Genomic DNA, 14,700 nt, shown 5'->3' on the forward strand with positions numbered 1-14,700 from the left:
AATACGGAATAAGTCCACTTTAATACCAAAACTTTCCCTTAACAGCGAGGGTTTTGAAAAAAAAGCACGTAAAATTTGGTTAGTTCTAGACTCATCTTAGGGGTATTTTCTAGCCGAAATGGTACGTTTAGTATACTAATTGAACTTTACAGTTTACTGAATGTTAAATGAGCCACTATGGGTCAAATATGATCATAAAAAAGTAGAAAATTGGGAATGTCAAGCATAAATTGAGTTAAGGCTTTCTCACGACTCTGGGTGCATAATTCGTCAAATTACACCTTTGTTGTTGCTTCGCGAGAACCACTTTGATATTTTATTTTAGTAAATAGTTGTCTTGCTCTGTTTCTTTTTTGAGGTAAAAAGAGTTCTAACGATTACGAAAAGTAACCGAAACTTTACTATACGATACTTCTTTTTTCTCACCTCAGATAATATTCTTCATTCGTCCAAGTTAAAACAGCGATTATGCATTAACTAGTTGCTAAGCCAGCTGGATGCACGCATCATGGTTGCAGCGATAGCTGCAACCTAGTAAAGAGCGAACCAAAGCCCATAGTAACCAAAAGTTATAAAACGCGTTTTGAAAAAAAATTGTCTAGTGAAAAAATCGCCATCTGACAAAGACTTAGGAATGGTAACTATTATTTCGTCTTAAAAGTAAAAGTATATCGCGAAAAGAAATGCGTTTGATCAGAACTGCCACCAAAATTGTAGTATACATGTTTTTACTACTAATAATATAACAAAGATTTAATTTGAGACAATGCTTTTGTTCAAAAAAGCCTTCAAATCTGTAAATTTCATTTTTCTGGTAAATGAATTTATCAGAAAAATCTGATAGACGCGAAGTGTCGTAAGTGGTAAATTATTGAGAGGTACAACCCAGTTTGAGGGGTTACCCAGTTACCATCACAAAATGTACATCTCGGAGTGTCAAGTGTGTCAAACAGTTCCTCCATGCGTAGTAGTCCCCGCAGCGCTTGGCACAGTTCTGCCACGCTTAGTACACGCCACATGGTGTCCGTGATTTGCAAGAATAGGATATCTTTAGAGCCAGTGCTAGTTGCGACAACAGACAAAGGATATGCAATATTGCTTACCTTTTGTCTAAGGTTAGGACTTACTTAGAAAATGCATTGAATTTTTTGTTGTTGTTCGGTAACCCTGGTACTGGAATCAACAAGCCTGAAATAGAGTTTTCGGCGGTATTTGGACCTTTCAAGCAGGATTCTTCAGAATTTTTTTATGATCTGAGGCAGGATCTCTGCCTCATCAGTTTATTCAAATATCTATGCTTAAGTCATGTGTTCATGTCTCCAGCATACACAACAGGACATTTCGTGGCCCATTAGTAACAAAAAGAATAGCTGGTGAATTTTTATGAAGAGAATGTTATTTTATTCTTCAACGAGATTCCGTAGAAGAAATACAAAAACAAAAGCACCGATCCGCACGATCTATTTATATTACAGAATAATTAGGAGAATACGTACATTAGGGAAATCGGGTGGCTTAAGTTTTAACGACATATTTCCTTCGACAAATCCAAATAAACATTTAAAAAACCGGTAAAGATTCGATTTGCACCCAAGCCAGAGGGTCGCCCCTTTGAAGTTGAGACGTTCAGTCGAATAAGAATAAAACTGAACACAATCCGCACCCAAGCCAAGGGATATGAAGGGGGTTCTTGACTATGCCCACTTGAACACTAAATCCTTCAAATGAGAATCAATTCTACAGAAGGTAACATCAGGATACAAACACGAAAATTTCTCCCTCTGATTTGTTGCAATATTTATCAAAGCCCAGTCGTTGATTGACACCATACGTGTCCATAGGTCGGAGTCATAGAGGGGGAGGGGGGCTTGAATCATTTTTATTCCCTGAGATGGGACCAAAACACAAGAATAGTGCGCTTTTGGTTAAGATTTTCTTTTCCTGAGATTTTAATGAAATATGACAAAATGATGTGTTTCTATTAGGAATTTCAGGCAATTTTCTTTTAAAATGTTTTACACTCATCAATCTGTGCCCGCCTTATAAAGTAGTTGTGCGGTCAGCCTAAGTTTAAAACATATGAAACCTTGACGTTGATAATAACGCTGAGGCTGATTTGTTGCATAAATGCCGACTTTTACACTTTCTTCATAATCGTTTTCCATTAAAATTCATTCTTTAAACCTTATAAAGTAAATGGGATTGTTTCCAACGAAGTGAGCATAAAACCTCGCAAGACAAAACACTTCGGATTGTCTGTAAAGTTAACTAAAATCTAGTTTTGTTTTTTGCGACATTGTTAATAAGCAAGCTTTGACATTCGGTAAAAAAGGGAATGCCTTTTTAGCAACACTAACTTCAAGTCTGAATTGGCATCACATTACTAATGCAAGATGCAACTTGAAATACGCTCTTTTTATTAAGCCAGCCTTAGGTTCATTAAATGTATAAATTAACAAACACATTATAGTTGTTGTAATTTTTCATTAGCGAACACCTAAAAATGTTCAATTATTGACAAAAGTAACTATTATAGATCTAATTATTAAACTATTGATCGCCGAATTTCTTTAGATATCGAGTCCGATACACCATCGCCTATTTGAACATCGATATAACTTTTCTGAGAGGAAAGTTTATTTATTTGCGGGGAAATATAAATATCAACCAGAAAATACTAACTAAGCGTATCTAATTAAACCAGTTCATTTGTCAATGCATAGCAAATAAAAACAGAGGAAACTTTTTTTTTTTACATTTTCTACTAGTTTTAGAATCGTATCTTTTATTAAATTTTTGAGAAAGAAATATGTTATATGGTTAATTGGACGTCGGTAGGATAGAGAGGAGTACGACTAGAATGCCCCCCCCTTGGGACATATATATTTAAAAGTATAAAAATAAAACTGTTTTAAGATCAGTGAATGGTTGGGAATTACGAACCAATGTATAGAGTAGGATGAGTCCTGTACAGTCGATTATTTTCTATCCAGGTAAATAGGGTTTAGGCTTCACATCCGAGGGATTTTATCAATATGTGGCTCGCAGTGCAAACGCATTGGCTACAAGAATCACTACAGGTACTTAAAATGGTGTTTCATGTCCAAATAATACAAATGCGAATATTCGAATTTCGTGGCGATATTTCTTTCTGGTGCATCAAAGCCCCCCTAAATCGTAATTGATGTCAACTTGGAATTTGCATTTTTTTTTTATTTGGCAAATTATTTTTTCTTTTGGCAAATTATATGAAAATTCCGAAAGAAAAAACTGAAAAAAAAAACATGATGCTTAGACAAAGGCTCTCCACCTACATGCTTTCCTGGTTTTTGCAAAAGAAAAAAGATATCATCGAAAGGTATGCAATTTTTTAAGAAACACTTTAAAGTGTTATATTCATCTATAAATCGTATATTTCTTTAACTATTGAACTGATGTGCAATTAAAAAGCGTTTTCTCCGACGTTTTGGTTCTCAGTAAGGAAAATAGCATCCAATCCAATACCAAGGATAAAAAAATCTATATAGCTCCTTATCTTTCGGAGGGGTTTAAAGGAGCAGTTTCTGGTTTCATTGAAGTTCCCAAAATCCCTCTTCATATCCCTTATTTGAAAAGACACTTAGGATATTTTAGTCAAAATAGCTCCGTGGATCATCGTTGTCTGTGCGGGACTCAAACAGCTGGTGGGAAATGGTGGATGCATATTGATCCATTTAACCCCCAGTAGAGCAAAGGAGATAGATGAGGGTGAAAAGAGTGAGTGCAAATCAAATGGGAAATTCTTCATCATTGTCTACTTTGATAAACTAATAAAAAAACAAAAGAAAATAAAATTAATGTGCAAATCAATATCCTTGGCATCAGTAGCAGTTCATGGTACGGATGGTAGGGAAAGCTTGTATAAAAAATCAAATAAATTTGATTTTATAACTGGAATACATTCCAGTTAGATATCATATAAATAAAACATCCGTCGATCTGACTAGGCTTTTTCACCCAGAAGACTTTGGTTTCAAGGCACTGTTAGACCAAATTTCCTTTATGGAATTAAAGGAGATTAAATAATTTCCATTATTGGAATGTTAATTAAAGGAGCTAAGTCATATCAAGCCAAGCTCTATTCTAACAGCGCTGGAATCAGTGAATTTTCTTACCAATATTCCTGCAGTGAAAACCATGGGCTAAGTTCAACATTTTGAGCTTTTTGAAGCATCAGACTTCTGAAGGAAGTTTACTCATACATGCAGTAATTTACTTCCCTTGTCCTCTCTGACCCTGAGCTCATTGACCCCTTCATCACCCAGTCCTGATTCCAAGAGTTTACATGTGATAAATTATATACACTTTCGAGACAATGATACGTTTCATCTAGCTAATAAAACAATATTTTGAGGCCTGCCGCCCACTGATTCCCTCCTTTAATAGTGCTTTCATCTACTGTTTATACGTTGCCTCAAATCCATTACAGAAAGTTTAGCCTCTCTTGCCTAAATTTTTAAGTCAATTATACATTTTCATTTGACAATCAAAACATAGTATACCTATAGTTGTAAACAGACCAGACTTCCTTTCAATTTACTCCAGTAGAGAAATCAAAGTTATTAAATTACGCTTGCGTCTAAAAATGATAAGCTTGACATCTTTTGCCCGAATAACCATGATACATTTCGAAATATTTATTCGGAAGGACAGTTTTATATATCGTCTAATCAGGTTTTTTATGTTTATGCCCAAAATTACAGCCCAGATGTGTTATTATGCAAGCCAAGGACCTTTAAAAATACAAGCATTAATGAAAAGAATGGAAAGATTATTAAGAAGCAGTGGCCTATAATGAATTATGGAAATATAATCTCGGCCACGTGTTTCTTTTTTTCTTTTTTTGTGCTCCCTCATGAAGGGACTTACTTCTGGACAAGGAGAACACTCGTCAAAACAACAACAAAACAGGCAGACTATATGAAAATCATACATAGCTATGAATTGAAGGAATCCAAATCTGAGCTGCAAACAAGGGAGGAAAAATTTCACAAAAATGTCCCAGACGGACCTTATCCAGGAAAAGTTGGGAAATACCAGCCTAAAAACGAAAATCGCATCTTAGTGCTGTTCTACCTCCTGATGTGAGGACGAATCACCACAAAAAAACAACAACTGTGAAATGGTGGTCTGAAAACTAAAACTGCACTTTCTGACATTTCGGATAACCCTTCTCCGAAGAAAATCTTCTAATACCCCTTCTCTATTTTTCTCAGCATAAATGAATTTGGAATTATTCAAGGGGGGGGCGATATTTTATCGAATGCTTTTCAAAAAGTTGAAAATCAGCAAGGCAACTTTGATGGGAAAAAAACAAAACAAATAATACAGGTCTTTCAGCACAAAAACAGGCGCATACTGGAATTCCAGCAAGGTGAGGAATAAATGTGGTTTCAAATTGATCTCCTAACCAAGACATGAGTTCGATTTAGAATGTGACGTAACTAGCGTCACATGCATACATTTTATTTTGGGGACAGAGGGGTTTCCAAACAAAAGAAATTGGCGGTTTAAACGCAAAATATAGAGCGTAACACAAAAGTCATTAGATTTCAAGAGAGGGACCTTGATGCCAAGGCCGTACTCGGGGGGTTCAGAGGTTAGAACCACCCTCTGAAATAATTGTTTGACTCGTGAAAAAGTAACAAAATAGATATAGACAAATTTGTTATGTGTTTTTGAGGTTTTTCTGTGTAAACCTCCTCCGAAAAAAAAAAAATCTAACGTAAATACCCTGGAAAAAAAAATCCTGGATACGATCCTGCTTCGAAATCCCCTTTGTACTTGCCTGCCCTAAAGTCAGTGAAAGCTAAGTAAAGTCTAGAATCTCAAACGCCTTGTCTTGGGAGTTTTTTAAGGTGCTACAAGTGGGTGTACACAAATCAAATTTCTCGACATCTCTCCTGTGCTTCCAACCCTGCATCTGGAACTGCGTTCAAACCTACCCTGCTGCACACAAAACAACCCAGTGTGCAACACCATGGTAGACTCCTGGGTAATTAAAACAACTAATTATTACTTCCATGCGGCTTACATTGATAGCCTACTATTAAACCAGTGTACCTTACATTAAAGGTTTCCTAGCGCTGAGATCCACCCACAGTAAAAGTATAATATCCGTTGCTGCATCAAATGAGGTTTCCTTGGTAACAAGTGTTTATGTCGAGAGTTCCAATAAAACTTTTAACATTAGAAGTGTTCTGTGATAGTCTCTAACGAAAATACGAAATGGTAAATTTTCTTCGGAAGTGTTAAGACATCTATAACACATAACCGCCAAACTGAAAGACGTTTAATTTCCGATAAAGTTTTTGAATGACTTTTTTGCTTAAGAAAAACTGTTAAGAGGAGACTGAATTTATAATATTCTTAAAACTAGTCCCAGTTCTTTATTTCATTTAAGCGGAAGTTAGTTTAAAAACAAGATTACGGACTTAAATTTGTTTTGGACAGACATTATTCTCATCATATTAGGGTCACAGTTGGGACTCTTGAGTACTTGTTTTCCTATTCGATGTTTGCTTGAGAGAGCAGCTCTGGGGGTGCAGGGTTATGAATTGCTCCTCTTGGAAAGGAACTCTTAAATCTGAAAAATATGAATCACACCTGCACACAAGTAGGAGGTTAGAAGCTGGGAGGATGAATTCCTCAAGGGTTATTAGAAGTGCCATAACCCAATATGCTTGGAAGTCAAGAGTAACCTAAATAGTATAAATATATACATGTAGTATATATAGTATATAGGATACTAGCTGTACGTATAGAATAGTAATAGCATAAATAGCATAGTCGAGATAAAAATTATGAATAACAGTCGAAAAACAGTCCGTCATTGATAGAATCAATTAACGTTTCTCAAAGACGCATTTTAAGACGCTTCTTAGCGACATACAACTAACACGTTCAGGGACTAAAGGTCAACCAAATATTGCTACGCATAACATTAACAACAGCGAATAAATAATCAAAAGTGTATATAATTTAGCATGATTAGCATTGGGTTAGATAATAACCGCTATTCTGTCAGGCATTGTAGATTCTCACGGAGGAAATTTTCAAACCATGGTAAAATCGGTCCAGCGGATACCCCACACCAACCTTCAGACATTTTGAAAAAGATGCCCTTAAACACACCTTATTCGTCTCCCTTCCCCTTTCAATGTAAAGTCATCCCCTACCTCCCACCTCTTCATGGGTCACACTTGCGTAGAAGAAAGTAGAAACCTTGCGTAGGCAGTAGATTTCTTGTACTTCCACCTAAAGGAGTGAGCTCTTCACAAACAGTATAGGGAGAACCCTTAAATCGATGCAGAGCCCTTTCCGACAGAAAAAAATCGTTACTTAAAGTATTTTTTTTCCAGGAAAAGTCCTTGGATCCCTCCATCCCCCCTCTCACCAAGAGTCAGACATATACACAACAACAGATGCAATAAATTCAAAAAAAAATTCTCCAACTGAAAGCAATTTTTCTAGAACATCAGACCCAATCCCTAGGAAAAAAATTCATTCCTCAAGGACTTACTCTTTTTCCCATTAAGGAACTTATCCGAACTTGAATTTGAAAAACAAAAACGCTCCATCAATCGTGAAATCAAAACTAAAACATTTTCAACATTTTGACAGTTTACAGGTCAAAATGGAAGATTTTATTGTTAACTAGAAACTAGAGCCAAATAGGATAAAACAGTTCAAACTTCAAAGGAAGTTTTCGCAAAAACGGTTCAAATTTCATAGCAATTTTTTGCAAAATAGGCTTTTTGCAGGTATAACGACTCTTTCCGCGAGGAACACTTCACACCGCCACTCACACCGTTGGACTAGGCGCACCATAAGTTGAGACTACATTTCTATAAGTTGGTAAATTCTAATAACCTACTCTTTTTTTCCATGAACCTAATTTCAAAGACTACTGATAACATATTTATCCTTACATGTTACGCATTTTCCTTCCCTAGTCAATATTTTACGAGTTTTTGGCCAAATAGAGCATTGAAAATTGACTTCCATTATTTGTGAGGGCTTCGAAGAGCATGTTATTTCCGTGGAAACAAATTAATCGCAGGCTTGAACAGATTTCCCGCAGGCAAGGAAATAGAAACTATTCTTTAATTAAAACAGAATAATCCCTTTAATTACGGTAAACTCTTGTCTTTTCCTCTGCTTTATAACAACTTATTTCATAATTATTTTCATTCTTAAGAAAATCATATTCAGACATTGTCATGTCCAACGGACAGATTCCATTTAAAGATACTTAACGTGCTGATCAAATGTGATGGCTTGACCAAAATATCAACACAAGAGTCTGATGAACCTATTTTTTCGGGGGGGGGGGGGGAGGGCAAGCCTTGCCACAACCTTGCATTCTCCATAATGATCTGATTTTAATGATAGACTGTATTGAAATGAATAAGTCCAAGAAGCAAACATAAGGAAAGTATACTTTCCTATGAGAAGTTTAAAATTATTAGTAGCATTCCAGAAGAAAAATGGCAATAAAATTAACAAAATTTCTGTAAATTATGCCCATCACTACCCGCAGCATATACCTATCTACATCTTTTTCGATATTAATTTAAATAGCAAACTTCGCTGAGGTAAGAATGCTGGGACTGTTTTGAAAAACTTTTCATTTTAGTTTTATTGATTTTATCCTCTTGTAAGTTGTTTCTTCTTATATATTTTTGTATTGCTGAGGAAGACCCTTAGACATAAGCCGCTCTTTTTTTCTCAAAACCATTCGATCAAAATTATGAGAAAGCCATTTAGCCAAAAAATAATAAATATACAAATTTCGTTTTAATTATTCCTCTGCGGAGAGCCAAAATCAAAACATGCATTGATTCAAAAACGTTCAGAAATTAAATAAATAAAAACAAGTTTTTTAAATGAAAGTAAGGAGCGACATTAAAACTTAGAACGAACAGAAATTACCCCGTATATGAAAGGGGCTTTTCCTTCTCAACGCCCCGCTCTTTACGCTAAAGTTTTTTCCTGTTTTAAAATGTGGAGTTAAGAGAAAGAGTCAAACTTTAGCGTAAAGAGCGGGGCGTTGAGAAGGAAAAGCCCCTTTCATATAAGGAGTATACGGAATATACGGAGTAGTGTGAGTAAAAGTCAAATAATCTTTCAGGCGTAAAAATGCCACAAATCACTATCAATAAATAAATGAAACTAAAAAAGAACAGAAATTACAATAAATAGCCGAGTAAAACTCAAAATGAGCAAAAATTAACAATAGTGCGGCTGATAATCCCAAAGACGAACGACCGTGGATTGTCAGTTTAAATGACATATACTGATATTTATTCCTTGAAGTTTTGATAATTTTTTATTTATGAAAGTAAAAAGTGAAAACATTTAAAACGTGTTTTGTTTTTAGTAAGGCGCAAATTATGTTCTGGTCTTGAGAAGGCATGGGGGTTATCAGACGTACTAATGTTAATTTTTGTTCGTTTTGTATTTTACTCGGCTATTTATTTTACTATTGCCATTTATTATTACTATTTACACTCGACTTGACAACCTGTGTGGGCATAGCGTGTTTCGAATTATTTCCATTTACTTTCTACATATCCCAAATTTTTCCCAAGCAGATTTAGAAGTGGTATTAGCAGTAGAATTAGCTGTAGCAACCTAAGCTTTTGTGGCAGTAGTAGTAATAGAGGTAGAAATAATAGTAAAAGTAGTAGTAGTAGGCTATGAGTAAAAGCAGTAGCATTAGGATGCAAATATTTTCTTTTCGTTAGTTCAACATCCCTCACAACAAGCGCAGTTAGTTTCAACTTCACACACCAAACTGTTCTTAAGATATTGCTGTTACACCATTTTGACAACCTGCATACAGACGGCATGTTGTGATTCACTTCACTTTTCCCCTCAAAATTCCTTGAAAATTTCACCTTCATACCCCTAGGCATAGTTGTAATAGTAGTCACAATAGTAGCATTGATATTACTAGCAATAGCATTAACATATTGCCTTTTGGTCCGTAGAACATCCTTCGCATTAAGTCATAGAAGTTTCAACTTAATATAATTAGCCGTTGCTATGGCATTGCTGATATGTGCTTTTGATAACCTGTATGTTATCAAATTTTCCTCTCAGTGCTCATAGCCTTACAAGAAGAATCAATAGATGTATTAGTAGTAGTAGCAAATGCAGCAGTAACAGTAGTATTAGCAGAGTGTACATATATTGCTTTTTTGATGAGAAGATCTTCCCTTTTAAGTATTATCTGAAAGTTCCAACTTAATACTCAAAATCAATAATCAGGATAGGCTATTTTGACAATTTGCAAGCACATAGCGTCTTTTGATTTGGCTCAAATTTCCCTCAATACTGTAAATAGAATAGCCTGGTAGCAGCAGTGGTGGTAGTTGTAGCAGCATTGTTAGTACGCAAATATCGCCTTTTTGATCATATCCTGTATCATTTCCTGAATTTTCGAAATTAATACACTCAGTTATTCCTGTGTAACACTCTTTTGACAATCCTTAAACACATAACTTGTTTCGATTTAGTTCAACACTCTCCTCAACATTCTCTGAAAGGCTCATCTGAATGCCCCCCGTCTTCTTGGAAAGTAAAGTTCAAACATACATACCTTTCTCAGTGTGTAAACAACGAACGAATTGCCTAACTTACAGCCCTTGTCCTGAGGACTGTGGGGAGGTTGACATCCCCAAAGACATAATTACTGGACCTTTCAACAAGGCTGAACAAAATAGATCTCTTAAATTTTCAATCGAATATGTTTTGGGGAATGATATACTTGGGGATGGGTGGAGGGGGCTGATTGCCCTCCATTCATTTTTTATTCTTAAAAGGGGCACTGAAACTTCCCGCTTCCAATCAAATGAGCTCCATCCGGTCCAAAGCTTATACGACCAACTATTCCATAAAAATCTTATATGCCTCGAGGCATAGCTTATAATCCTTGCCCATGGGTTCTGGGGGATTGTGTCCACTCTAAAGACATTGTTACACGATTTTTGAATATTAGGTAACAAAATGGCTATCTCACAATTTCAACTGAATGCGTTTTGGGAAAAGAGGATGTCAGGGGGGGGGGCTTGCTACTCTCCGTCATCTTTGACTGTTAAAAGGGAACTAGAACTATACATTTCAAATTAAATAAGCCTCTTCTAAAGTCCACACGACCACCCCTTCCGTAAAAACCTTACATGCCCCTGGGCCATAACTTACAACCCTTACCCTGTCCACCCCAAAGGCCATATTATACGATTTTTGAACAAATGGCTATCTAAAAATTTGCATTGGATGCATATGTGGAAAATACAACGTAAGGGGGGGGGGCTCGGCTGCCCCCGATTACTTTGGCGATTAAAAAAGGAACTAGAGCATCTGATTTCCAATACAATGAGCCACCTCCAGCCCTCGGGGCCTAACTTACAACCCTTACGCTGAGGGCTGTGGGGTTGTCATTTCCAGACATAATTTCCACACCTTTCAACTACGCTGAACAAAATAGCGATCTCAAAATTATGATTAGATGTGTTTTGGGAATTGATGGAAGTGTGGGGGGGGGCTTGTTGCCCTACAATCACTTTTGACTTTTGAAAAGGGCCTATTCAATCTCTAATCGAATGAGCATTTTTGAAGTTTCTACGACAACAAATGACCATCTCAAAATTTCTGATGCATTTCAAGAAAACACGAAGTGTGGGAGGGTATCCGCCCTCTGATCACTTTGAATCTTAAAAGAGGGCATTAGAAAATTTGATTACCAACCCATTGAGCCCCCTCCAAAGTTTCTACGACTACCCTTTCTATTAAAACCTTAAATGTCCCCAAGACATAACTTAGAACCCTTGCGGTGAGGGCTGTGGGGATTGTAATCTTCAAAGATATACTTTCCGACATACTAACTACACTGAACGATGTAGCTATCTCAAAATTTTGATTGGATGTGTTTGGGTGAATGGTGGGAGGGGGGTTAGTTGCCCTCCAATTACTATCGACTATTAAAAGGAGCACTATCAGTTTCAATTTCCAATTGAATGAGTCCTTTCCGAAGTTTCTACGACAAGTCTTTCGATACGAAATATCTTGTCTAAGACCAAAAAATAAAAAAAGTAAATAATACATTGTGCCCACATTGCTTTTTAAAATTGCGCTTCCTATGATTCTACGGTTTAACAATAAATAAATAAGAGCAACTCACATTACAAACAAACTTCCAGCACTGATGAATTAAACACAAGAATAAAACCAAAATGAATGTCTTTTTTTTGTGTGTGTGTTATGTTTTAAAAAGAATCTTTTTTTTTCGTTCGTTTTCTTTTTTTACCGTTGAAAAAGGCTCCCGGGCGTGGGGCCAAAATATTTAGAATTTTTTTAATTAAGGTGTAGTTTTGATTTATTTTTATTCGCTACTCTACTGTAATTAAAACCCATTTTCTCTTACTTAATTTTTTGTATATACACTTATCGCAAATACCTGTTGTAAAAGTTTACTTAAGTAATTGCACAAGAAATTGAAACCACATTGATAGGCGAAGAGTCAAAAATTACTCCGATGCCTATTGTTCAATAATGTGCATGAGTTGATAATAATAACAGTCTACACACTGCACGACTTGAAAAGAAAGAATAAATTACTACAATTTATCGACAAGTTGGCTATAAGGTCTCAGCAGGCTACGAAGAGTCAGACTATTAATAACCCTTCTCAAGAAAATTAATCATACTGAGGGAATAGCCTAAAATATAATATTATTATTAGATATTAGCCATTATTGCAATATATTATTAGACTCCCCACCAACAAAAGAAGCTCCCACGTACGTGTCTGGTGCTAGGTACTAAAGCTGAAATTTCATCTGAATAAAGGGCCTTCCAACATCCTATGCCAATACAAATTTTTTATTTTTGTACATAAGGGTTTCTGACATGTTGGATTCGATGTCAAAATTGTCACCTACATCGTACGCCATATTTGGGGTGTTTTTCCTATTCTGTAGAAAAATAAAAAAATTTAAGCTAAGAGCTTCTGACCGATGTTCTATTCATCATTATATTCTAATATTCTAATAAACAAATATTTTAATAATCCTAATTTAATTAATCCTAATAATCCTCAATCTGTATTTATCTCAAAACGGCATTTAAAGCAAATTCTATTCATACATATACTATTGTACAGTTCCCTTTTTTTAGATTCTGTATAAGACCTATGTGATTGTATGGATGAGTAGAGTTAAGGCCTCATTCAAGTGCTGATCTATATTAATCACTAATGTAGGAAAACAGTCTTCCTATTCTCCTTCTGTCTTTTTTTTTATGTGTTTGTGCTGTTACATTGGTGATTTCTATATATATATGGATTTATCTAATTTTGTGGTATAGTAATGACGGTCGTACAAAGAAGATGATTGACTACGTCATTATTTCCAAACGCTGGAGATCATTGGTGAAGAACTGCAGAACTTACAGATCAGCAGAGATTGGAAACGCAGACCATAGGCTTGTGTGCGCTGATCTTCGGCTTCGCCTCCATGCACAACGATCGGAAAGAAAACCCGTCGCTGTAGATATTGGGAAACTAAAGGAACCAGATACTCGCCAGAGGTACAGTATCGAGATATCAAATCGCTTCGAGGCCCTTGGCTCACTTAATAGCAGCGAAGATCTCTGGAAGCATTTTAAATTGCAGACCAGCGAAGCAGCACAACTAGTGCTTGGCAAGAGGAGTTATCCAAAGAAATCGTGGCTAACTAATGAAACACTGCAAGTCATAGAGCAAAGACGGAAGGCAAGACTTCTTGGGGACATGACCACACATCAGAGGCTCAATGGAGTGCGGAACAGACTCATTCACCAGGATAGAACCCAGTTTGTTGCAAGGAAAGCCGATGAAATTGAGCTAGCTGCAAAAAAGAGAGACATGGGCAGCCTATTCAAGCATCTCCGAGACCTCACTGAAAATAAAACTCCCACCTTGGGTCCCGTCCTGTCCAGGGATGGTGCACTTCTTTCTGACGAAGGTTATTGTCTTGAGCGGTGGAAGACCACTTCTGTTCGCTCCTCAACAATACTGGTCCGTCTGCGCCTCCTAATGATAGTCCCAGCCAACCTTGAAAGACCTGGAACAGATGTTCCTCCAGATGAGCCTTTCGGCCTCTCAGAAATTGGACATGCAGTAAAAAGACTCAAGAATAATAAAGCTGCTGGTATCTGTGGCTTAAACTCAGAGCTGCTAAAATATGGAGGTCCTGCAATACTCCTGTTTCTACACACCCTGTTCTCTACAATCTGGCAAACAGACATAATTCCCGAGGATTGGCGGAAGGGTGTCATGATCCCCTTATGGAAGAGAAAAGGCTCAAGAAGCGACTTCTCCAACTTCCGGGGAATAACCCTACTGTCAGTCCCTGGCAAACTGTTTTCAATGGTCCTGCTGGATCGATGTCGAGCATCATTCAAAAAATCCGGCGACCGGAGCAAGCTGGTTTTATGTCGGATCGTTCAACCATCGAGCAGATTTTCACGATTCGACAAATAGTAGAGAGGAACACAGAGTTCCGACAGAAAGCATTTATTGCCTTCGTTGACTTCCTTGCTGCATTTGACTCAGTCGATCGAAAAGCTCTTTGGCGGATTCTAGAGTGACTGGCCTACCCGAGAAATATTGCAGAC

At 36.7% G+C, this 14,700-nt stretch overlaps 2 protein-coding genes across 2 annotated transcripts in view; one reads left to right on the forward strand and one right to left on the reverse strand.

The window, feature by feature from the left end:
* The window catches only part of LOC136033717 (arginine-glutamic acid dipeptide repeats protein-like), a 185,175-nt gene that overhangs the window by 158,404 nt on the left and 12,071 nt on the right, over window positions 1-14,700 (reverse strand). The gene's annotated exons all lie outside the window — the stretch shown is intronic.
* LOC136033440 (uncharacterized) lies at window positions 13,433-14,566 on the forward strand. Its single transcript, XM_065714189.1, has one exon. The coding sequence runs from the start codon at window positions 13,433-13,435 to the stop codon at window positions 14,564-14,566; it is 1,134 nt and encodes a 377-aa protein (XP_065570261.1).

Source organism: Artemia franciscana, chromosome 12 (assembly GCF_032884065.1).
Source record: "Artemia franciscana chromosome 12, ASM3288406v1, whole genome shotgun sequence".
Classification (NCBI taxonomy): Eukaryota; Metazoa; Arthropoda; class Branchiopoda; order Anostraca; family Artemiidae; genus Artemia; species Artemia franciscana.